The 23,632-nt window shown below is 35.3% G+C and overlaps 1 protein-coding gene across 7 annotated transcripts in view; it reads right to left on the bottom strand.

Moving 5' to 3' along the window:
* The window catches only part of SANBR (SANT and BTB domain regulator of CSR), a 53,572-nt gene that overhangs the window by 18,586 nt on the left and 11,354 nt on the right, over window positions 1–23,632 (bottom strand). For 5 of the 7 annotated variants that reach the window (XM_064572472.1, XM_045884934.2, XM_045884933.3 and 2 more), the window contains exons 3-13: window positions 22,436–22,622; window positions 21,539–21,632; window positions 19,392–19,630; window positions 15,395–15,453; window positions 12,817–12,977; window positions 9,428–9,514; window positions 9,207–9,317; window positions 6,784–6,907; window positions 6,018–6,170; window positions 1,211–1,356; window positions 354–453 (exon numbers count right to left, since the gene is read on the bottom strand). In XM_064572472.1, the coding sequence (XP_064428542.1) occupies window positions 354–453; window positions 1,211–1,356; window positions 6,018–6,170; window positions 6,784–6,907; window positions 9,207–9,317; window positions 9,428–9,514; window positions 12,817–12,977; window positions 15,395–15,453; window positions 19,392–19,630; window positions 21,539–21,632; window positions 22,436–22,622 (1,461 nt within the window). Of the gene's footprint in view, window positions 1–353; window positions 454–1,210; window positions 1,357–6,017; window positions 6,171–6,783; window positions 6,908–9,206; window positions 9,318–9,427; window positions 9,515–12,816; window positions 12,978–15,394; window positions 15,454–19,391; window positions 19,631–21,538; window positions 21,633–21,709; window positions 21,791–22,435; window positions 22,623–23,632 lie in introns of those variants that run through there. The other 2 variants (XM_064572475.1, XM_045884936.3) reach the window with 2 other exon arrangements.

The following is a 23,632-nucleotide window of genomic DNA, read 5'->3' on the forward strand; positions in this document are numbered from 1 at the left end:
AAAGAATTTCGTACCAAAAAATTTTTATAGAATTAGGAGAGGACAAAATATCCCATTCATACTATCTTTAATCCTCAAATCAGTACTTGTCCATAATAAAACCTCTGAAGACCATGTTATATTTTTTCCCCAAATTTAAGTTGATTAGTTATTAGTTGAGGGCAAGGAATATGTCCTATTACCTTTGCAGTCCTACTAACTCAGCATAATACCTTGTTGTTATGATCAGATAGTCAGTAAATGCTTATTAACTGAAAATTTCAGTTTTGGTTCAAACCAATTATATTTCTGTCAAAGATTAAATGTCATCAATTGTTTATATCAATAAAGAATAAGTGAAACAAGCTACTCACAGCATTGAGCTCCCCACTTTTGGGGCCCCATGGTGTATTTGGCTCCAGTAAAACATCACAATCTAGACCCTTTTCATCACAGGGACCAACCTCAGAATCACTTGAAGGAAAAAGACATGTTATGGAGAAATGTTCAATTTCATAAGAAATTAAATGCAAATGATATCTTTTTCTATTGGAAATATTTTATAAATTGCTCTTTAGAAACACAGTTCTTGAGTATAAGGTATGCCATCTCAACATTTACATTTCTTAATTCATCTAGTGATTCCCCTAGCAGAAGACACTCCATATAGGGGTGCACCACGGCACTCCAAGCATCACACTTGCCAGGTGGTGAAATGGGTTGCTATGACTGGTACTTCTGTGAGAACGGCCTTCATGAAAGGCTCCCCCAACCCCCAACCCCAGCCTGACAGCCTGCTGCAACTGCAAAATAACAGAAGTGACTTCAGAAATTACTAAACTCAAGGAGTTCAAATTTATGCAAAGATGACCTCAACCACTGACTTTTTTTTCCTAGTTGTATCAATCAAGCATTCAAGAAGGGCTTAAGTAACCTGGGAAAAGAAAAAACCCTCAAAAAATGAATTGCAGGTCCGAACCTTTCAATCAAAGACTCCTTTTATTAGTTTTTCTTCCCCTTGGACCTCCAATATTTTGAAGTATTTTTCCTAACAAATAAATACCTGCTTGCTCTTAATGGGAGCTAACATATAATTTCAGGAAGCTTTCTGAAATAATGTAAACTATCTGGGGACTGACATTACTGATCTGGGGAAACACCAGGGAATGGAGGATTCTGAGATGGGAAGCATGAATAAAGCTGCAGCACAGCGTTATCCCCCCTGCCTCACCTAACTGTATCTTTAGAAAAAGGCACAACAATGACATCTTTGTGTTTGTGCAGATCGTCCAGTATTTTATCAGTTGGACAGGATGGCAAATCTCCACCTTCACCTTGATCATGAAGAGCAACAACGTGGTCCTTCACTTTACAGCCCTGTGTTGTAAGAGACACCAAATTAGAGAGGTTGGTTTGTTATAGAAATATTCCTGTAAAGATGATTTTATATTTTTGTTCTTCTTTGCCCAGCCATATCATCATATCAACCATTTTACAACTTTTTCTCAAGAAAAAAATAATACAGTTGATTCTTGAACAACATGGGGCTTAGGGGTGCTGATCCCCTGCAGTCAAAAATCTGCATAACTTTTTTTTTTTTAAGATTTTATTCATTTATTTTAGAGGGAGAAAGAGAGCGTGTGCATGTATGCATGCGAGCAGGAGGAGGGGCAGAGGGAGAGAGAGAATCTCAAGCAGACTCCACACTGAGCACAGAGCCCGATCTCATGACCCTGAGACCAAGACCTGAGCCAAAACCAAGAGCCAGATGCTTAACCGACTGAGCCACGCAGGTGCCCCTTGTCATTTTTTAGTTTATAATTCCCTACCAAAAATTTCCAAGCTTGGCTTCTATCAACTTAAACTAGTAATCTTATTTCTTTTAGAGCCTGTGTCAATAATTCCAGTATTTATAGTTTCTGTGGTTTGTTTTTGTGGCATAAATTCTGCTATTCCCCTTCATGGTAACCTACTTTCATCTATGTCAAGTTATCTTTGTATGCTGAATATTTTATTTAAAAAATTGTTTGTAGAAATAATTTGAGGTATAGAATAATGTTACTTTCCTCCAAAGAGAATTTTTACTGCTTTTGCCAGGTGCCTGGGAACAATAGCAATCCAAGATGACCTTAAACCAAGTTCAGGACTTGAAATTTCCTAGGCCATGCAACTGAATCGAAGCCAGTTGCTGGCTGGTTGCTATCCAGGCAAGTAATAGTTTATTTCTGATTTAATCTTATTTTCTTTGGATCCCAACGAAAAGTGTAAGGGTGGGAATGTTATTCATTTCTATCTCCATCCTCCAGACCTTGGACCCTGACTATTACCCAAAATTCTGATAGGGCACCTAAAGATCAGCCCAGCCTCTTAGCCACTTTTTCCAGACTGGAATTTGCTCCCTGGACAAAAATGGCCCTGAGTGCTGGCTCCCTTAGATTTCTATCATTTCCTGTACCTTAACACTACTTCCTCATTATCTTATTAGCTCTTTGATGCTTTTAATATAATCTTTATATTTCATTCACCTTTATTAGTTGCCTTTTGATGGGAGAAATGGTCTGAATTACTTGGTCTGCCATTAATAGAAATATAAATCACCATACGAACTATTTAGATTTCACTTAGCCTAAGAAATCACCTCAACAATATCCATGATGTCACATACAAGATTTATCATACAGTTTAATTACCATTTATTCCTCAACTGTCTCATGATGAATGGAATATAAGGGGTTAATACAACTAGTAAATAGACAATAACAAGACAAAGAGTTACAACTTTTAGAAGTATTATTTACAACAATGTGAATGTGATAGTTAAAACAGAAACATCATAACCACAAAGAAATGCAATGACTAAAAATCCTATTACTGCAAAATATAACATAACTGTGAATTAATAAACATCTTGGGCCTATCAAAGCTAAGCTATTCCATTTTGCTTAAAGTGTCATACCCTATTTAAATTGCTTTGTATGCAAAGCATCTACCTAACATTAAATACAAACATTATGTGGGTAACATATTACCTCACCAATAAAATTTCTGACTAATCAAAGTTGGTGATTAATTGCAAATATAACAAACTACCTTCCAGCTAAAATCCCATGATACACCATTTCAGTAACATTCATGCTAATACCCCAAATTCCTTGGTCCTAAATCTCATCATACCCATCTGGTAAAACCCCAAACTGGATGAGCTTAATGACCCATTGTCTCCATGTTTGCATTCAAGCAGCTTAGCGCTACTGGAGAGAGTGACATAAAAGGCATGTTGGATTTCATTGTAAATTTATGATTACCAATCTCCAATGGGCTCTCAAATTGCTTAGTAACCGACAAGCTTTCTCTGGAAAATTCACTCTCATGTTTTCCAAAAAGACTATTTCAAACCTTCGATACTTCCTTCAAATCTTAGAACCTTCCCTCTTCCCCCTCATTCTTAGCAGATGGCTTTTCCTCCTACTTTATAGAGAAGAAAGGCATTAGGAAAAATGTATCTAAATGATAAAAACACAATTTTACTAATAACTGCAACCATCCTACTCTTTCTCTACTGTTACAACAGAGGCACTGCCCTTCCTCTTGTCTAAACTAATATTGCCTCATAACCTTATACCATCAACCTCTCCTCAACTAGATCCTTCCCACAGACGTTAAAAAAAGATCTCTAATATTTAAACAAAACAAAGCAGAAACAATAACCAAATACCTACAATGTAATTACTGACTTACCCTCTCCCTTTCTCAAATTTCCCAAAAGAGCTGCTATTCACACTGTCCACATTTGTTTCTCTTCCACTCACTCCCTCCACAACCCATACCAATCCGGCTTTGGGATCTAGCACTTCACCAAAACAGATCTTCACACATGAATTCCAGATTACCAAAGTTAAAGGACACATTTCTTTCCTTATTTTTATCTGACCTCTTGGCAGTATTTGGCATCATGGACCACTTTCTCTTTCTTCAAATACTACTCCTTTGATTTTCATGACAACATCCTTGGTTTTCCTCCTATTATTCCTGCTGCTCCTGATCATTGTCTTTTGCAGGCTCATGCTTTGCTATCCAGCCATTAAATTCTGGGAGTTTCTCTAGGCTCCCCTATAGGCTCTCTGATTTTCTTATGCTCACCTATACCTGCTGGTTTCAATTCTTACTTATTTGCAAGAAGACTTAAAATTATCACCTCTAGGTAGCCAATTCTCTGTGCCCCAAAACATTCTTTGCCTGGTTGTCTTCTAAAACACCTCAATCTCAAAATGTCCAAAACAGAACTCATGAGCTTCTCTCCAAACCCAATTCCCTTCTTGTTTCCTTCGTAGACAGCACTACCACTATCCAGTACCATAAGCAAGAAACGGAGTTATCCTGGACTTCTTCCTCTGTGATAGAATCCATCAAGCCGTTTCAGGTTTACCTCCTAAATACTAAATTCATTTCTACAACCTTAGGCCAAGCTATCATCCTAAGACTATGCAGTAACTCCTCTCATACCTGACTATACTTCATACTCCCAAGCCATTCTCCACACTGCAACTGATCTTCAAAACCCAAAATAAAGAAAAAACATGGCCTACAAGGTCCTACCCCCGCATGGCGCAACACCTATCTACCTCACCAGCCTTTCCTTAAACTACGTGTGTTTTCTCTAACAGGCAGTTTTCTTCAGCCTCTCTCATTCACTGTATTCCTTTTGGCCTTGGTATTCGGAGAGAAGTGCTCTTTCCCTCCTCTTTGCCTCACATACTCATACCCACCCTTCAGATTTCAACCGAATGCCAACTCCTTGACTTCAATGCCCAGGTCAGAGCAGCTAATCTATTATAGACATTTATGGCCCTGCATACTTCTTCAAACATTTCTTTGCATGCTTCCCCCCCGCCCCTTTTGATACTACTGCATGAACTATAAGCTCCACGAAGGGAGGAACTATCTAATTTTACCGAAATTAGATTATTCTCTGCCTTGCACAGTGTGCGACACAGCTGTGGTGCTTTATAGATAATTGCTGTATGGATGAGGAGGAGGGAGAGCTTTAGGTTCTTTCTCTCCACTGATGAAATTTAATTACATAACATTTTCAAAAGTGTTAGTGATCAAGGACCCTAACCTACAGCAATACTCACATATTGTACCAAGATATATGTGCAAGGACATTCATTACAAGACCATAATACCATCAATCTGGAAACAACCTAAATGTTCATTGATAGGAAGATGGTTAAATAAATTGTGATATATGCACAGCTTAAGATATTACACAGCAATAAAGAAATGACAGAAAGATAACCTAGGTATATTGTTGATTGAAAAGGGCAAGTTACAGAAAAATATGAACAGTATGATCCTTTTTCCAATATAAAAAATTGCATAAATTTGTGCCTGAAATGTATAAAACAGGGGCGCCTAGGTGGCTCAGTCAGTTAAACATCTGCCTTGGGCTTAGGTCATGATCTCAGGGTCATGGGATCGAGCCCCACATAGGCTCCCTGCTCAGTGAGGAGCCTGCTTCTCCCTCTCACTCTGCCTGTTCCCCCTGCTTGTGCTCTCTCTCTCTCTCTCAAATAAATAAATAAAATCTTAAGGAAAAAAGAGAAGGGAAGAAAATATTTTTTTAAAAAATGAAATGTGTAAAACAAAGTCTAAAAGGAAACCGTTAACTGCCTCTGAGAAAAGATGCAGAACAAGGGAGTGGTGTAAAGATGGACTTCTACTTTTAACTATACTTATTTTTGTATTGTTTGAAGTCTTTCCTATATGAATGTATAACCTTTATGCTTTAAAAACAATAAAAGGGGAAAAGATTAAATAAGTGTTAGTGAGCACTGTAACTACAAAAGGGCAGCATCCAAAATTTACCTTTGCAGGGGCACCTGGCTGACTCAGTTGGTGGATCATGAGACTCTTGATCTTGAGGTTGTAAGTTCAAGCCCCAGGTTGGGTGTAGAGATTACTTAAAAAAATAAAATCTTTTTTTTTTTAAATAAAATCTTTAAAACAAACAAACAACAACAACAAACAAAATTTACCTTTGTAAGCTGAGTGGGATCAAACCGAAGAACCTTTTGGTTACAGCAGGGATAAATACCAGTGCCAACAGTACTCAGTGAACTTGCTGCAGTAGGATAAACCACTGTTTCTGAATGATATTGACAGTGTGAAAATTCTATACAGAGAAAAGCCTGAATAAAAGAAATATATAAAATCAATTATTATTCCCACAATGAAATTATACATCCCAAAAAACATCACTCAGGACTACAGAATGTATGTTCCATTTATTTTTTAAAAATTTTAAAAAAGATTTTATTTATTTATTTGAGAGAGCGAGAGAGAGCATGAGGGGAAGGAGTGGAGGGAGAGGATTTTTTTTTTCCACTGAAAAAATAGATTTGGTCACTTAAAACCTGTTGATTTTCTAAGAATTAGGCAAGGCATGATTGTTTCAGCAATGAAAATAAAAAGGAGGATGAAGATAGTAAGAGAAACAAAACCAGATGCAAGCAATGTTTCATAGTCCCATTGTTTTTGCCACTAGTTTCTTTAAAAAGATGTAAGATATTGTCCAAACACATCCAAACATACTAATTAAACAGCATATATTAAAAGAGCCTGCTATGCTGAGCATCTGGCTGGCTCAGTTGGTACAGCATGTAACGCTTGATCTCGGGGTTGAGTTCGAGCCCCACATTGGATGTAGAGATTACTTAAAAATAAAATTTTAAGAAAAAAAGGGTCTGCTATGAATGTTTGCAGAGCAAGATATTAAAAAGAAAAAGAAAAAAAAAAACTCACCTGATAACATCTTGAACAAGTTAGCCAGTTGACTGTTCCCCACAAGCGCCAATATACATCTCTCCAAGATTTTAATTCTTCAAAAAGACTATTCAAATATTCATGAACATCCCAAGTCTTATCCCTGGGGAAAAGAGCCTCAAATATTATATTATTTTACAAGCAAGTAATATAAACAATTTGTTTTAGGCAAATGTTTTTAAATTTGTGGCTTATTTCCAAAAACATTCCCCAAATGATAGCTATGGGATGGACTACATGGAACAGTAGAAAAAATTTCATTTGGGAGTTTGTTTATTCTCTTTTTCTGTGGACAACAGAAAAAGATATGAAAGATTGAATGTCAAATTATTTTGCTAAACTAAATTATTTTGCTAAGCTATTTTAAATATGGTTTGAGCAGGCTAACAGTTGGGATGATGATGCTAAACAGAACCTTTATTCTAGGTTACTAATCATTGGTGATTCTAAACATTTCTTTATATTATTTTCAAAAGGCATTCTCAAGTAATTGAGTAATACAGTAATATATAATCAGGTCTTGGTAACACATATTTTGAAGTTAATATAAACTTAAAAAATAGCAAAGGCTTAAAACCCTATTTGCTATGTTCATATGCAACTCAAGTTCCTATTTTTTTCCAAGTCCCTTAATCATTTGAACTTTTGCTACCTTGTCCTTATTCAACAAATAACAAAATGTCATGACATTATTACAAACTACATAGGCACATCTGTTTTAATTAAAGACAACTGAAAAAATGTCATCAATATCTGACCTACAGGAAAATACTTTAAATAAAACAACAAAAATGGATGTTGAAGGCAATTATCAAATTTTTTCACTTAGTTAATAGTTATTGCTGTCAGAATGGAAGTGCTTTCCAAAAGGTGAAATCAAGTCTCAAGACAAAAACATATAAAACCCCAGGTGCTTATAAGAACTAATGAAGATTCCCTTGATTATTGTATGAAGAGAAAAATGAAACATTTTAAACATGACGGTGAGGGGCACCTGGCTGGCTCAGTCAGAGGAGCATGTGACTCTTGATCTTAGGGTCATGAGTTTAAGCCCCATGTTGGGTGTAGAAATTACTAAAAAAATAAACGTAAAAAAATATTTTAAAAATAAGCATGACTGTGCTATTAATAATAGAGTCAAATGTGTTTCTTATGTTTTAATGTTTAAAATATGAAACTTAGGGCGCCTGGGTGGCTCAGTCGTTAAGCGTCTGCCTTCGGCTCAGGTCATGATCCCAGGATCCCGGGATCGAGTCCCACATCGGGCTCCCCGCTCGCGGGAAACCTGCTTCTCCCTCCCCTACTCCCCCTGCTTTGTTCCCTCTCTCGCTGTCTCTCTCTGTGTCAAATAAATAAATAAAATCTTTAAAAAAAATAAAAATAAAAAAATAAAAAATAAAATATGAAACTTAACATTTATACTGTTTTTTCCTTTAAAAACCACAAAAGTGCTGTACATTTTTAACAAAGAAAAAAAGGACAAACAAATTTAAAAGCATCCATAATACTATCACTTAAAGGTAACACCACAGTTTACATTTTAGTGAATGTTTCTAGTTTTATGACTTTTTTTTCACTTAATTCACCACTAACAACTTGCTACATAAGTATATATACTTCTACAACATTATTCTCAAAGGCTTGCACATTAAGAATTGATTAGGCATGTTTTATATGGATATACTACTACATGGATATATTTTAGTTCATTTAATCATTTGGATGTTTCCCCTTTTTTTCCTATCTAAACAATATAGCAATAAGTGTTCTTGTTGAATGCTTTCACAAATCTAACATTACCTCTTTGGATAAATTCCTAGCAGGAATTTATTTATTTATTTTTATTTTTATATTTTTAGAGAATATATACATTTCAGAATTTTTGCTTTTCTGAGATATTACACCAATTTACAATATTCTTCCCCCAACTGAGAATGAGAACTGGTTTTGAACTTAAAGGGGAATAAAAGAGGACTATATATTGATGGAATACTGACAAAGTATGAAGAATAAATAGATTATGGAATATCCAGTTTTAAAGACAATTTCCTCATTCACCAAAATTTACCTGAAAATAAATTTGATTCTCTGTCAAATTCAATATAACATTTTTATAAATAAAATCAGTTAGTGAAAAGAAATCATTTTAATGGCACTGACCAGAATATCTTTCAAGACTAATGCACAATAATTTTTACTATTTTAAAGTTTAAAAATATCATGAAATTTACTCAGTAAACAAAATACAGCTTTTACAAAACTTTGTTTTGAAAGCATCTTTCTAAGTCAAAGCTGGATCACATTCAGAAAAAAGTGTTATCCTATACCTTGTAAAACTAGTTATGTTTTTAGAAAAACACTATTAATTCACATTTAAAAACTGTGTTTTATTTTCACTGCACCTTATGTGAATGTAGATAATATTTCCATGTTGATCCACATTGATTTTTCCAGGAATGCAAGGAATTCTTCTTTCTGTTTCTTTTGTTAAAAGTTTCTTACACAAACAGCACCTATAGCACAAAGACACAAAAACATCCAAGAAGAAAATTTAAGATGTAGTAAAATTAAACAATTTAGCTGCATTGTATAGAATACCAAAAAAAAAACCACATCACTGTACCTGTATAACGTCGCCGCATTATTCCGGGAATCTGGGTTCAAGTACTCAGGATCAAAAAGTCTCTCAATCTTCTTACAAAAAAGTTTACTATTAACAACAAATGACCAACAAATTAATTTTCTATTATTTACATTACTAAAGTTCCTTGATAGTGATGAAAATAAACGCTGACCTATCTGCGTATGTAGAAAATAAAATTAATAAATCCTTGGAGAGACTCTCTTTGGGAATTTATGATATATTTATAGTGTTCTAAGTAAATAAACCTACTAATGATAAATGCTTAATCAAGAATGTATTTTCACAAGAATATTTTTTTGGAATATTCAATATTGAGGAACTTGAAAACATAACAATCCTGGGTCTACCAATAACTTGGTATATGATCTTTGGCAACTACTTAACCTCTCTTAACCTTGTTTTCTCATCTATAAAATGGGGTTAATAATTCCAAACTCACAAGGTTTTATGAGGATTAAATGAATAGGGTTATAAAGAGTGCCAGATACAGCATTAAGCATTTGACATATATTAATAAAAACTTTATTATAATGCACAATGTGACTAAACTTTAAGTCTTATGTCATTAAATCAACTGTATATCCTGAGGCCAGATCTGGATTTAGGATATTAACCCCATTTTCAAGTATATACCAAAAAAATATTATAAAGCCACTGGAATTAAGACAGTGTACGACTGATACAAGTATAGAGAAAGAAATCAACAGAAGTGGACAGCTACATCCAGAAGAATGAAACTGGATCACTTTCTCATACCATACACACACAAAAAACCTCAAAATAGATTAAAAATCTAAATGTGAGAGCTGATACCATAAAACTCATAGAAGAAAACATAGGCAGCATAATTTCTTTGATATCGACCTTTGCAACTTTCTTATAGATACATCTCCTTAGGCAAGGGAAACAAAAGCACAAATAAACTATTGGGACTACATAGAAATATAAAGCTTTTGCACAGCAAGGAAACCATTAACAAAACAAAAAGGTAACCTATGGAATGGGAGAAGATATTAGCAAATGACATATCCAGTATGGGGTTAATATCCAAAATATGTAAAGAACTTATTAAATTCAATACCAAAAAAACCCAGACCAATTAAAAAATGAGCAGAGGACCTGAATAGACACTTTTCCAAAGAAGACATCCAAATGGCCAACAGACATATGAAAAGATGCTCAACATCACTAATCATCAGGGAAATGCAAATCAAAACCAAAATGAGATATCACCTTACAAGTGTGCGAATGGTTAGACTAAAAAAGACAAGAAGTGACAAGTGACAGCAAGGATGTGGAGAAAAAGGAACCCTTGTGCACTGTTGGTGGGAATGTAAATTGGTGCAGCCACTGTGGAAAACAGATGGAGGTTCCTCAAAAGATTGAAAATAGAACCACCATATGATCCAGTAATTCCACTACTGGGTATTTACTAAAAAAGAAAGAAAAGAAAGGAAAGAAAGAAGGAAAGGAAGAAAGGAAGAAAGGAAGAAAGGAAGAAAGGAAGAAAGGAAGAAAGAAAGAAAGAAAGAAAGAAAGAAAGAAAGAAAGAAAGAAAGAAAGAAAGAAAGAAAGAAAAACATTAATTTGAAAACAGATATGCACCCCTATGTTTATTATAACATTATTTACAATAGCCAAGATATGGAAACAACCTAGGTGTGCACTGATAGATGAATGGATAAAAAAGATATGGTATATGTATATACATAATGGAATATTACTTAGCCATAAAAAGGATGAGATCTTGCCATTTGTGACAACATAGATGGACCCAGAGGGCATTATGCTAAGTGAAATAGAGAAAAACCAATACCATATGATTTCACTTATATGTGGAATCTAAAAAACAAATGAATAAACAAACAAACAAAAAGCAGAATCAGAGCTATAAATACAGAGAACAAACTGATGGCTGCCAGAGGGGAGGGAGGTAGGGGAATGGACAAAATGGGTGAAGGAGAGTATGAAATACAGTCTTCCAGTTATGGAATGTGTAAGCCATGGGATTAAAGGCACAGCACAGGGCATATAGTCAAAGGTACTGTAAAGGGCATTATAGGGTGACAGATGGTAGCTACATTTGTGGTGAGCATAGCTTAATGCACAGAGTTGTCAAATCACTATGTTGTACACTTGAAACTAATGTAACATTGTGTGTCAACTATATTTCAATTTTAAAAAAAGAATAAGAAATCAACAGAACAAAATGGAGAGTTCTGAAAGACATCTTCCATATAGTCACCTGATTTATAGTGAAGGTGCCACTGCAATTCAGTGGAGAAAGAATGGTCTTGCAAGGAAATCTCACCCAGTTCCATAGTTTCAAATCTATCTACTCTTGTATTTCTATTTTAAGCTCTGACCTCTGACCTAAATTTCAGACTTTTAAATCCACCTATCTCTGCTATCCTACCTGGATGTCCCAAAAGTATATTAAATATATCAAATAATCTTAACAAGACCCAAACCCATATCCTGATTCCCGTCACCGCAATCTCTCCTCTGTTAATGGCACTATAATCCACTGAATTGCTCCTTAAACCTCAACCTAGTAATTATCCTAGGATACTCTCTCTCCCCACATTATTCTATCTGAAATCAGTCAGATCTCTCTAATAACACACTCTGGATACATCTACTTCTTTCCAGCTCTTACTCTAGTCCAAACCCTTTCATCTCTCACCAGACGACTGCACTAGGCTCCTCATTGGTCTCCTTGCTTCTTACATCCTTGCAGTCTATTGTCCACAGAGCAACCAGGATGATCTCTTAAAAACAAATCAGATCATGCCACTCCTCTGCTCCCATTCACATTAAAATAAAGTATACCCTCTTTGCCAAGACTTAATCAGCACCTAACTGATATGACCATTGCTGATTTCATCTCATATTATTCTTCCTCTTTATAATAAGGCCTATCTTAATAATTTTTAACATAATTCACTAACACAATATGCTCATATGTACATTATACAAAATAATTTAAGTACTAATTTTTATCTAGAGCCATTGGCTCCGGATAAATTTTACTTCATTTGAAATAAAATAGAAATTTTTTTTTTTAAGATTTTATTTATTTATTTGACAGAGAGAGAGAGACAGTAAGAGAGGGAACACAAGCAGGGGAAGTGGGGGAGGGAGAAGCAGGCTCCCCGCAGAGCAGGGGGCCTGATGCAGGGCTCGATCCCAGGACCCTGGGATCATGACCTGAGCCGAAGGCAGACGCTTAATGACTGAGCCACTCGGACGCCCCAAATAGAAATATTTCTAAAAATATTCTAAAAATAGAATATTTCACTAAAATGAAATCGAAATGTATTTCTTCTAACAGGAATATTTGGTTAAAAATTAAATTTAAAAATTACCTCCTAAATTTATCCTTCTTGTCCTTTAAATCATCAACTTCATTGTGTGTGAACAGATCAGCTATACGTGTAAGAAGATTTGCGTTAATACAGTTCATGTTGCATGGGGTAGCTACTATGGCATTCATATTTTTGTGGCAATACTGAATACATTGTTCAACCTAAAAAAACACACAATAGAAAATGAATGTTGAAGAGTGGCAATAAAGGATGATGTCATGTCAATACCTTTCAAAGATAAAATTCATTAAAAGCTTGATTCACGGATTGCTAGGTACTAACTGGATTTTGTCTATCTGAGTTAATTTATATTGTTCCAAAGTAAGCCATCAGGCCATGTTTGTACACATACAGAAATAGGAAAACAACTTTCAATTTTCTTGGCATACTTTAAACAATAATGCAATGAGCATCTTTCATAATTGTGGCAGGTATAAATCTTAGTCCATAAACTCCAATACATAAGATATGTGACTTCCTATAACTAGATTTAGTGGCAATATTAAGCCTCTACTTCTCTGAGAGGCTAAAATATAATTTTAGTCACTTCAGGGTTTTCTCAGTTGTGTTGTGCCTGCTTCCTGACTCTCCTCGCCTTTCTCCAACCTGAGGTATATTTATTTACTTTTTGAGGTGGATTTGCGTTTTGCGGAGTAGCACTGGCTAATCATGTATTTTCCAAATATTTTGTTTCTGGCATAAAAATTATGCTTTAGGGCTTAGACTTCAAAAGCCAAAGATTAAGGACTCTTTTCATCTCTGCTTTTTTTCTGTAACCCTACCCTGAAGCAATTAATACAACTAAGTGGGGAACAACTAAGGAGTAGGAAGAATACAGAGAACTAGTAAAACCCCAAATAATCAAACAAATTTCACATCTGTTAATATAGCAAAGGAGTACTCTGCCTTAACACAAACATACATAAACATGTGAATGATTAAGAAATTTATTAAATAAAAAAACAAATATATTTAATGTCAGAGCCTGATATGTGCATGTATACATTGCGCTTTTACATTTTATCAACTACTCTTAAAAAATAGACATTAGCATCTGGTTTACACATACACAGTTATATTAATAGTTGGGTATTTGTTTTTAATTCACTGAGTTATAAATGAAAGACACAAATAAGTAAAACATGCTTAAAGAAATTACTTAGTGAAACAAATATATTCCAATTAATTTTCACTTAATCTGGTTTTAGAGCAAAATCCATCTTGGACTAAAGCTAATTCTGTTTAGTTTCATCTAATACAACAATAAGCTATTCCTTGAAGATAAATTGTTTGCTTTATAGGCATAATATACTAATGATACATAGTCATCTAACCCCTTCCCCACAGAACAAGAGCAGTTTATTCTAATGGAATTGTAAACAGAAAGAGTTAGGGATCCCTGGACTAGGAAAGACAGACAAAGCTTTCCTGACACAAGAGAAGTCATGTTAGGCCCCAAGCTATTTTCTGTGATCTGTGCCCTACTTGCCCAAGCACACTTCTTGCAGAACCTCCTAGGAGGTGTCAGAGTTATAAAGAAATACAAAGACCTCAGTAGTTAAGAATTTTAAGGGAATCAAGGGAATGTAAAAACTAACAGTCTCCATCAGGCTTGGAAATAGCCTGACCATATCAGAGACAACAAACTGGTGGTAAAAACTCCCAATGCTGGTTCCAAAGTAAGCAAGGCCGTGCATTCCTAATGGAGATAACAAACCCATGACACCACCCAGTTTATGCCCATAGCCCCTTCCCCTCTTCCAGTTACCTCTGCTTCATTATAATATTAAAGTATCCACCCTGGGAAGAGCCCAAGCTTCATTAACATAGCATAGGATGCCTGTACCTTATGCCCCCCCCTTTACCTGCAATGACAGTGCTCCCCTTTATGAATATTCATCCTAAACCCTAAATAAAGGAACTTCTCACCCCTGCTTGGGGAGTAATGGCTGATCTCCTTATTTGCTGCAAATAGTTTCCTTTGTCTGACAACTCCACCTGATGTAGTCTCTCACCAAGTAACTCACCAAGAAGCAAACTCCTCTTAGTTCAGTTACAGAATCACACTCTTGAATTAACAACTATTTTAGTAGGATGTCTTAAAAATTTCTAGACACTTTAAGGAAAAATCAAGTTGCATGTTAAATTAAGCATAGGTGAATAAAAAAGCTTGGATCTGGGGCGCCTGGGTGGCTCAGTTGGTTAGGCGACTGCCTTCAGCTCAGGTCATGATCCCAGAGTCCTGGGATCGAGTCCCACATCGGGCTCCCTGCTCTGCGGGGAGCCTGCTTCTCCCTCTCCCACTCCCCCTGCTTGTGTTCCCTCTCTCGCTGTGTCTCTCTCTGTCAAATAAATAAAATCTTAAAAAAAAAAAAAAAAAAAGCTTGGATCTTTTTTTGGCAGAGGGAGACAGAGAGAGAAAATCCTAAGCAGGCTCCACGCCCAGAGTGAAGCCCAACGCAGGGCTCAACCTCACAACCCTGAGATCATGACCTGAGCCAAAATCAAGAGCCAACGCTTAACCAACTGGGCCACCCAGGCACCCTGAAAAGAGCTTGGATCTTTTAATAATACTTACCAATGAATCCATTTTCAAAAACTCTGAAGAAATAAGAATTGAAATGACATTTCCTGGCTCTAAAAAAAAGAAAAAAAAATTAAATTCTCCTTTTGATTTGTACCTCAACCTCCTCAGAACAGGCTCCTTCTCACCTTAACAGAGGATGTTACATTTTAAGAGCAATTTAGTATAACCTTACTACATCATATAGCTTAGATACATGAAAGAAAGAAAATGCAGTGTTAAAATAAAGGGTATAGAAAAAGCACATAGTAAATCTGCCCTGGAATTAGATTCATAGCAAGTAAAAAGATTCCAGCTAAAGATATGACACATGCAAACTTTTCTCCTTAACTAAATCAGAAATAATTAAAATTGAGACTATAATTCATCACATAAAAAAATAATCGTGAGAAAATCTTCTAAACAATTAATGAAAGCACTTGTTATTAGTGAAGTTATTTCAAAAGCAGTACAATACTTGTTACAAACAAATATTTAATTAAAAGATTCTGAGAGATAATATGAAATTTACTATTGCAGAAGTGCTAAGTTACTTCCTAAAGGCAGGCTGAGGTGGGCCTTGAGAGACATAACCAAGGAAAGGAGAATGCCAGCTAACACTATTATTTTGGTAAACCTAAGTCATCTCCTATGAGGTATATTTAAGAAAGGAAAAAAAAAAAAACTATGATTTTTAGCATTATAGTATTAAGACAATCCTTCTAAATAAAGGACTATGCAGACAGCGATTAAAATAAGTAACCCTAATCTTTATTACTTCCAGGTAGGGGCGCCTGGGTGGCTCAGATGGTTAAGCCTCTGCCTTCAGCTCAGGTCATAATCTCAGGGTCCTGGGATCGAGCCCCACATCGGGCTCCCTGCTTGGCGGGGAGCCTGCTTCTCCCTCTCCCTCTACTGTTCTCCCTGCTTATGCTCTCTCGCTCTCTCTGTCAAATAAATAAATAAATAAATAAAATCTTTAAAAAAAAATTACTTCCAGGTTAAAGGCTCTCAAATAGCAATTTTGAAGGGAGGAGGGAGCTAGTGAAAATTCTCTCGGGGAAGTGTAATATAGCCCATTCCAGCTAAGACCCATTGTCTGAATTATTAGAGATCTGATTAAGCATTTTGGTGGTTTTCCCGGTTAGAATAAAGATTGCTATTGTTTATTTATTTTTAAAAATATTTTTACTTATTTATGTATTTATTTATTTACCAAGCACACGTATGCACACGCAAGTAGGGGGAGGGGCAGAGGGTGAGAGAAAATCTCAGACTCCTCCCTGAGTGCGGAGCCCAACGTGGGACTCAATCTCACAACCCCGAGGTCATGACCTGAGCTGAAATCAAGAGTCAGATGTTTAACCAACTGAGCCACCCAGGTGCCCCTAAAGATTGCTATTATAAAAGTCTATGTTTGTAGCTACTGATTGCGGAGTGACTGGTTTTGCTCCACTTCTTTTATCTTTACTATACGTATAAATATGCTGGATCAAACAATATTTTTTTCTGTCTGCATAATTTGATTTTTTATTTTACATACACATATCATATCTGGGTGATCTGGAATCTCGACTCTGGCTGAAAATCTTTATTTGGCAATCTTGTAATTTTTATTTAAGAGCCACTAGAACCTTTTTTCCATTAATTTGGTCACTAAAATGTAATAAATTATAAATTTCTTCAGAAAATTTTTATATTGTCACTATAGATTTATTTACTAACAAGATTAAAAAAATATTTTGGTACTGCTATAAATAGCAAACTCTAGTACACAGAAAGACTTTATTAAACCACAAGTGTGATTTCCTATACAAGTCCATACCCAACTAAAGATTACTTAGTAATTATTCTTCCTTTCATCTAGAACACTGGTTCCAAACTTTTGATCTTAAGACCTCTTTTTTGTTTAGATGGTTTATATCTATCAGTACTGACCATATCATAAATTAAAACACGGAAAAATTTAAAATATTTCTTAATTCCTTTTAAAAGAATAATAAACTCATTACATAGTAACATATTTTATGAAAAATAACTATATTTTCCAAAATACAAATTAGCAAGAAGAGTAACACTGACATTTTCTGCAAATTTCTTCCATGTCTGACTTAATAGAAGGCAGCTGGATTCTATCTGTTTCTACATTCAATTTGTGGGTAGTCTTCTCTGATGTTACATCAAAACTCAACAACTGGTAGTTTCTTTTAAAGGTTAGTTGCAATGGAATCTGAAGTCATATCAATGAACTTCTCCTGTTCTGTTATCTCAAAGTCAAATGATTTATCTTACACTTTGAGTGGATCTTTAACCCATGCATGATTTTAACAACACGCATTGGTCATTTGGAAACTATTGGTTCACTGAGTTATGTGGACCTTCCAAATGTTGCAACATTTCATTGTATAATATATATATATATTAATATATAAAAATCACACTTGTTAGTATTACCACCAGCCTCATCAGAAAAGTCTTTAAGGAGCGCCTGGGTGGCTCAGTCATAAAGCGCCTGCCTTCGGCTCAGGTCATGATCCCAGCGTCCTGGGATCAAGCCCCACATCGGGCTCCGTGCTCTGCGGGAAGCCTGCTTCTCCCTCTCGCACTCCCCCTGCTTGTGTTCCCTCTCTCGCTGTGCCTCCCTCCGTCAAATAAATAAATAAAATCTTAAAAAAAAAAAAAAAAGTCTTTAAATAGGGGCGCCTGGGTGGTTCAGTCAGTTAAGCGTCTGCCTTCAGCTCAGGTCATGATCCCAGGGTCCTGGGATTGAGCCCCGCATCAGGCTCCCTGCTCCATGGGAAGCCTGCTTCTCCCTCTCCCACTCTCCCTGCTTGTTGTGTTCCCTCTCTCACTGTGTATCTCTCTGTCAAATAAATAAATAAAATCTTAAAAAAAAAAAAAAAGTCTTTAAATATGGAGAAGCTGTCAAGCACATGGAAGCAGATAAAGTTTTCCACACTCCAATTCTCATTTGAAACCCTGAATTTTATTATTGACAATGGATACTGTCAGTTGTTTCCCTTTAGTTGATCAACTCCCTTAATTCATTTTCAAGAAAATATTGGCCAAATGCCTAAATCTGAATAACCATAATTTACCTATCATTCTTTCAAGGAAAAATGGTTTTCTTTTTTAAAAAGCAGGTAGTTTAGTTTGCAACTCAAACAACTGCACAAGTGCTTTTCCTCCAGATGACCATCACACTTCGGTGTGCAGCAGGAGTGCACCTCCCGCTGTCATCACACAGAACATGAAAAAGATGCATACTCAAGGGTCAAGAGTTAATAAAATTAATAATTTTCAGTGTTTCATCAAGGACATTCTTAAAGTGAGAGTGAATTTTTTTTCCTTTTTAACTGTGAGTACGTGGTATTGAGGAATATGGTGACTACTAGTACAGTTTAGTGCCCCTGCTCTGATGTGTGCTAAAGCTCCCAGAGTTTTCTCCTCTATTACTTTTTTTTTTTTTTTTAAAGATTTTATTTACTTATTCAACAGAGAGAGTGACAGAGTACAAGCAGGGGGAGCAGTAGAGGGAGAGGAAGAAGCAGGCTTCCCGCTGAGCAAGGAGCCTGCCATGGGACTCGATCCCAGGACCCTGAGATCATGACCTGAGCCGAAGGCAGACGCTTAACCATCTGAGCCACACAGGCGCCCCTCTCCTCTATTACTTCTGTACCATCTGAATAAATGTCAACACAGAGAAAAAGACAGAAACAGTTTAGTACTATAATACAAATCGTCTTGACCCTGTGAATTCTCTAAAAGATCTCTAGGATTCCAGAGGTCCATGTACCATACAGTGAGAACTGCTGATCTAGAGACCTGTCCACTTGCCATACATTCACTGTAATCTACTAAAAAAGGATGAGGTATCAGTTTCCTAAAAGGTGGTTACTAATCTGAGCACAAATACTAATGTCCAAATAATTTTCCACATTGCATGTTTGGCCAGAAGCAACTACCAGGTGACACATAAATTTTACTACAAAATAAGCAATAGATTTTTTACCTAAAGTGGGCATCTCACGATCTTTATTCTCCTTAGTGTTCCTTTTAACATATTTTATCAACCAGTTGAAAATGTGAACGTCACAATGAACTGAAATGTCCACCTCTTCCCAGCGCTGGGCATCCATAGATAAATATTCAGCAAAGTACTTCATTTCTGATATCAAAAGATCTCGTGGGCAAATAAAATCTTCTTTCAAGTTTTTTGCTTCATCACATACATGGATCACCATGTTTGGCCTTCATAAAAAATGTTACACAGAAATGAAATTATTAGAGTTCTAGAAGAGGAGCTAAGAATACTGACATTTATTGGAAGTACGAGAATAAGACATTTTTAGAAGTTTTGACCATAAATCAATTTTATAGGGTTTGACATTCAGAATTTTTCATTTAAGTGTCTTGCTAATCTGATCTATATCTTAGATTTTGACTAATTTTAGTTAAGCTATTGACCTTAAGATTATTAAGCCTAATAACTTTAGAGCTTAGAAAAACAAAAATATTTTTATTATAGGACTCTAATTTACACGGTTTAAAGTTTATTTTTCCAGTTATAAGTTAACAAAATTTTAAAAAATACCAATTCACAAAGAAAAATTAAATAATACATTCTAATTCTGACGAAGAACATAAAATGGCACTTTTATATGGTTATGAGTATGATGAGTAAAGATTAAATACTAAAATTTTCTTACTTTTAATAAATAGGAAAAACAGTTAAAATCATTCATTGAAGAATCAAAAAACTAGCATGGCTACTTAGTTATTTTTAACAGCAAGAAAGTTTGTTTCTAGGCATTCATCAAATATAAATTAGTAAATGTAGTTAAAGGATTCTTAAGACTACAACATGCTTATTAGCATATTTAAAAAATAATTTAAGAATAAGTTTAGATAATCAATCAGAACGACTGCTTCAAAATTATATACTCCTTGAATTTACTTTCCCTTGAAAATTATATCACCTCAAAAAGCAGTATCAGTGGGATCCACAACTACCCTCACATCATTACAAAAGAGAATAAATAGAATATGAATTTAATGTGTTCAAAGGAACTCCATAACTTTCTAATAAAATTACAATTGAAACAAAACTGGGCTACCAGAAAAAGGATTATTAACCAACATTCTTGTCAAAGTCAAAGGAATTTAAATAACTTCGCAAATTGTTCTTCCAAAGAAATTACGGTCAAAATATAAACAGGTAATGGCTGGTATAATGAAGCATAATGTTTCTGTGGCTTTTGAAATACTAGATAATTCCAGTAAAAAATTATCTGATAAATTTTTGTGCTACACAAACAAAACTATCGGTTAAAAATCTATGTGAATAAATTAAAAATCACTGAACTATACACTTCAAAAGGGTGAATTTTTCTTACTGTGGTAAAATACACATAACATAAAATCTGTCATATTAGCCCTTGTAAGTGTACAGTTCAATGGCATTAAGTACACGTTGTACAATCATCACCACCATCCATCTCCAGAACTTTTTTCAAAAGGGTAAATTTTATGGTATATGAATTATATATGAATAAAACTGTTAGAAAAGAAACTATGAGAACTGAAAATACAGAAAGGAACTTTCAGATATGAAAATATTCTATATCTTCATTTGAGTGATGCTTACATGGTGTACCCATTTGTTAAAACTCATCAAGGTGAATACTTAAAATATGTCTAATCTACTGTATGTAAAATATACAAAACAATCAAAACTTGCAATATACTGAAAGGTGTATTCTAATTCTTAAATGTTTCTATAATGAGACTGTTTCCAAAATACACATCTAGTTTCATAAAATTGGAGAACTAATGGAAGGGATTTTTCTTTGGGTTTTAAAATTTGCTTTTCAAAGTTTTATATTAGAGGTTATTCCTAATATTTACAAATATGAAACCGAATTTTTAAATGGAAAACTGTAACCCAATTTAATTATAAAATGAATAAGCCGTATGTTTAGCCATCAAGCAATTTGTTATAGTTCAATGAACTACCCTTTATCCGAACAATTTGAACAATTGTGTAATGTGAAATTCCTAAATTATGGTAACTGATATATACAATCACCAATCATATATTTTATCACTTAAAGTTGATATTCATATTAAATCTTATCTAGCAAAGAACCAGCCTCCTACCCTTCAGATTCTTCAGTCTTTTCTCCACCATTACGAGTAGTACAATTTTCACTTTCTGAAGAACAATTCCTTGTGGAAGCTATACTATGTCTTCCTTAAATACAGAAACAAACACATACAAAAACAAAGGGGGAGGTTAGCGTTTCTAGCTGAGAACGGGTTTTTACTTACTGAATGGTTATACTGTAAATGCATGGTTTCCAAGGCTAGTTAAAGATGGTACTCTGTTAGGTGCCATTTCCCTTAATATTTCTAAACGTATATGGAAGAAACAGTAGAAAAAAAAGGATCACACATTGCTAACATTACACTGAAGATTTAAAAAATGATGTGGTGTGAATAGACAGGGGTCAAGTGTTCAAAAGCCAACAATATAGTCCTCTCTTTCTGAAGTAAATTTTTATATCAGTATTCTGACTGCTGCTGCTGAGATTTAAATCATTCACTACACTCAGGATTTCTACAATCAGTTATTATTTCCAACTGCAGAAAACATCTTTTCTATCCTGCCACTGCGTCATTTGAAGCTAATGTTGACTACATAAAAGGTAGATAATATGAGGAATAAGCAACATTTTCTCAGTAAAAAAAAATAAGTAGAAATTGTAGGTCAAATCTTTTTAAATTTATAACATAATCAGGCTAACAGACTAGAGCAGTAAATTTTAATATAATAAAAAGCTTTTTTTGGTGATAGTGTTTGACCTGTATATTAACATTAAAACATTTTTCAAATATAGCAAAGACACATTTCTAAAAATCAGGAAGATACAAATCCTAATAGATTTCCTAGCAATGTTTATATTAGCCTTTAAATATATAAAGAAAAGTTGATTGAACAGCATATTTTGCAAATTGTCATAAGGACAAGTACTGCATTTTGTTTTCAAGCCTTACTTGCTTTGGAAATTGCATCTTGACCAACCGGAGTCTCCTGAAATTCTCCTTGCATGTCAAGAAGGGAGGATTTGATATACGTGGCTAAAGTTTCCACAGGACTCTCTCCAGCAGCCATTAGAGGACTATACTGGTTGTCAACAGGGGAACTTCCACTGCTCTTCAGTTCATCAAACCTTTTTGCACACTGTAATGACATAAGAAGAAGGAAATGCAGGTCTTTCTTAATTAAAAAATAAGATTATTTTCTTGCCTTCTATTTGGTGATATTTTTCTATAATCATTTTTTACAAGTGAATTCTAATCTGCTGGGTAGTACCTAGAAAATTAGCACACATTTCAATATACAAAAGCTTCTGACATTTTGTCTTTTTTAAAATTCAGGGTAGAACTTTTTCTTTTGAGAGAAAGAGAGTATATGTGCATGTGTGCAAGCAGGGGGTGGGGGTAGTGGTGGGGGGCGGAGATGAGGAGCAGAGGGAGAAGGAGAGAGAGATCTTAAGCAGCCCTGCAAAGCCAGATCTCATGATCCTGAGATCATTATCTAAACCAAAACCAAGAATTAGATGCTGAGGGCGCCTGGGTGGCTCAGTTGGTTAAGCGACTGCCTTCAGCTCAGGTCATGATCCTGGAGTCCCTGGATCGGGTCCCGCATCGGGCTCCCTGCTCTGCGGGGAGTCTGCTTCTCCCTCTGACCCTCCCCCCTCTCATGTGCTCTCTCTCATTCTTTAAAAAAAATCTTTAAAAAAAATAAATAAATAAAAAGTTCTATGGGCTCCAGGGTGGCACAGTTGGTTAAGCATCTAATTCCTTTTTTTTTTTTAAAGATTTTATTTATTTATTTGAGAGAGAGAGAATGAGAGAGAGCACGAGAGGGGGGAGGGTCAGAGGGAGAAGCAGACTCCCCGCAGAGCAGGGAGCCCAATGCGGGACCCGATCCAGGGACTCCAGGATCATGACCTGAGCTGAAGGCAGTCGCTTAACCAACTGAGCCACCCAGGCGCCCGCCCATAGAACTTTTTAAAATATGCTTTAACCCAATGGCATAATATGTTTATGCTGTTATAGGAAAATGAAAAATGCCTTTGTCTACCATATTTCCCTGTGGTTTGTATTTATTATCAGTTGACAAAGATAAAAAACATAAATGGTTTTATTGAATCCGTTTTTCCTTCAAAATGAATTTATTTTTTGTAA

This window comes from Mirounga angustirostris, unplaced genomic scaffold, assembly GCF_029215605.1.
Source record: "Mirounga angustirostris isolate CCGP_5_RB_7025 unplaced genomic scaffold, mMirAng1.0.hap1 SCAF_10, whole genome shotgun sequence".
Lineage (NCBI taxonomy): Eukaryota > Metazoa > Chordata > Mammalia > Carnivora > Phocidae > Mirounga > Mirounga angustirostris.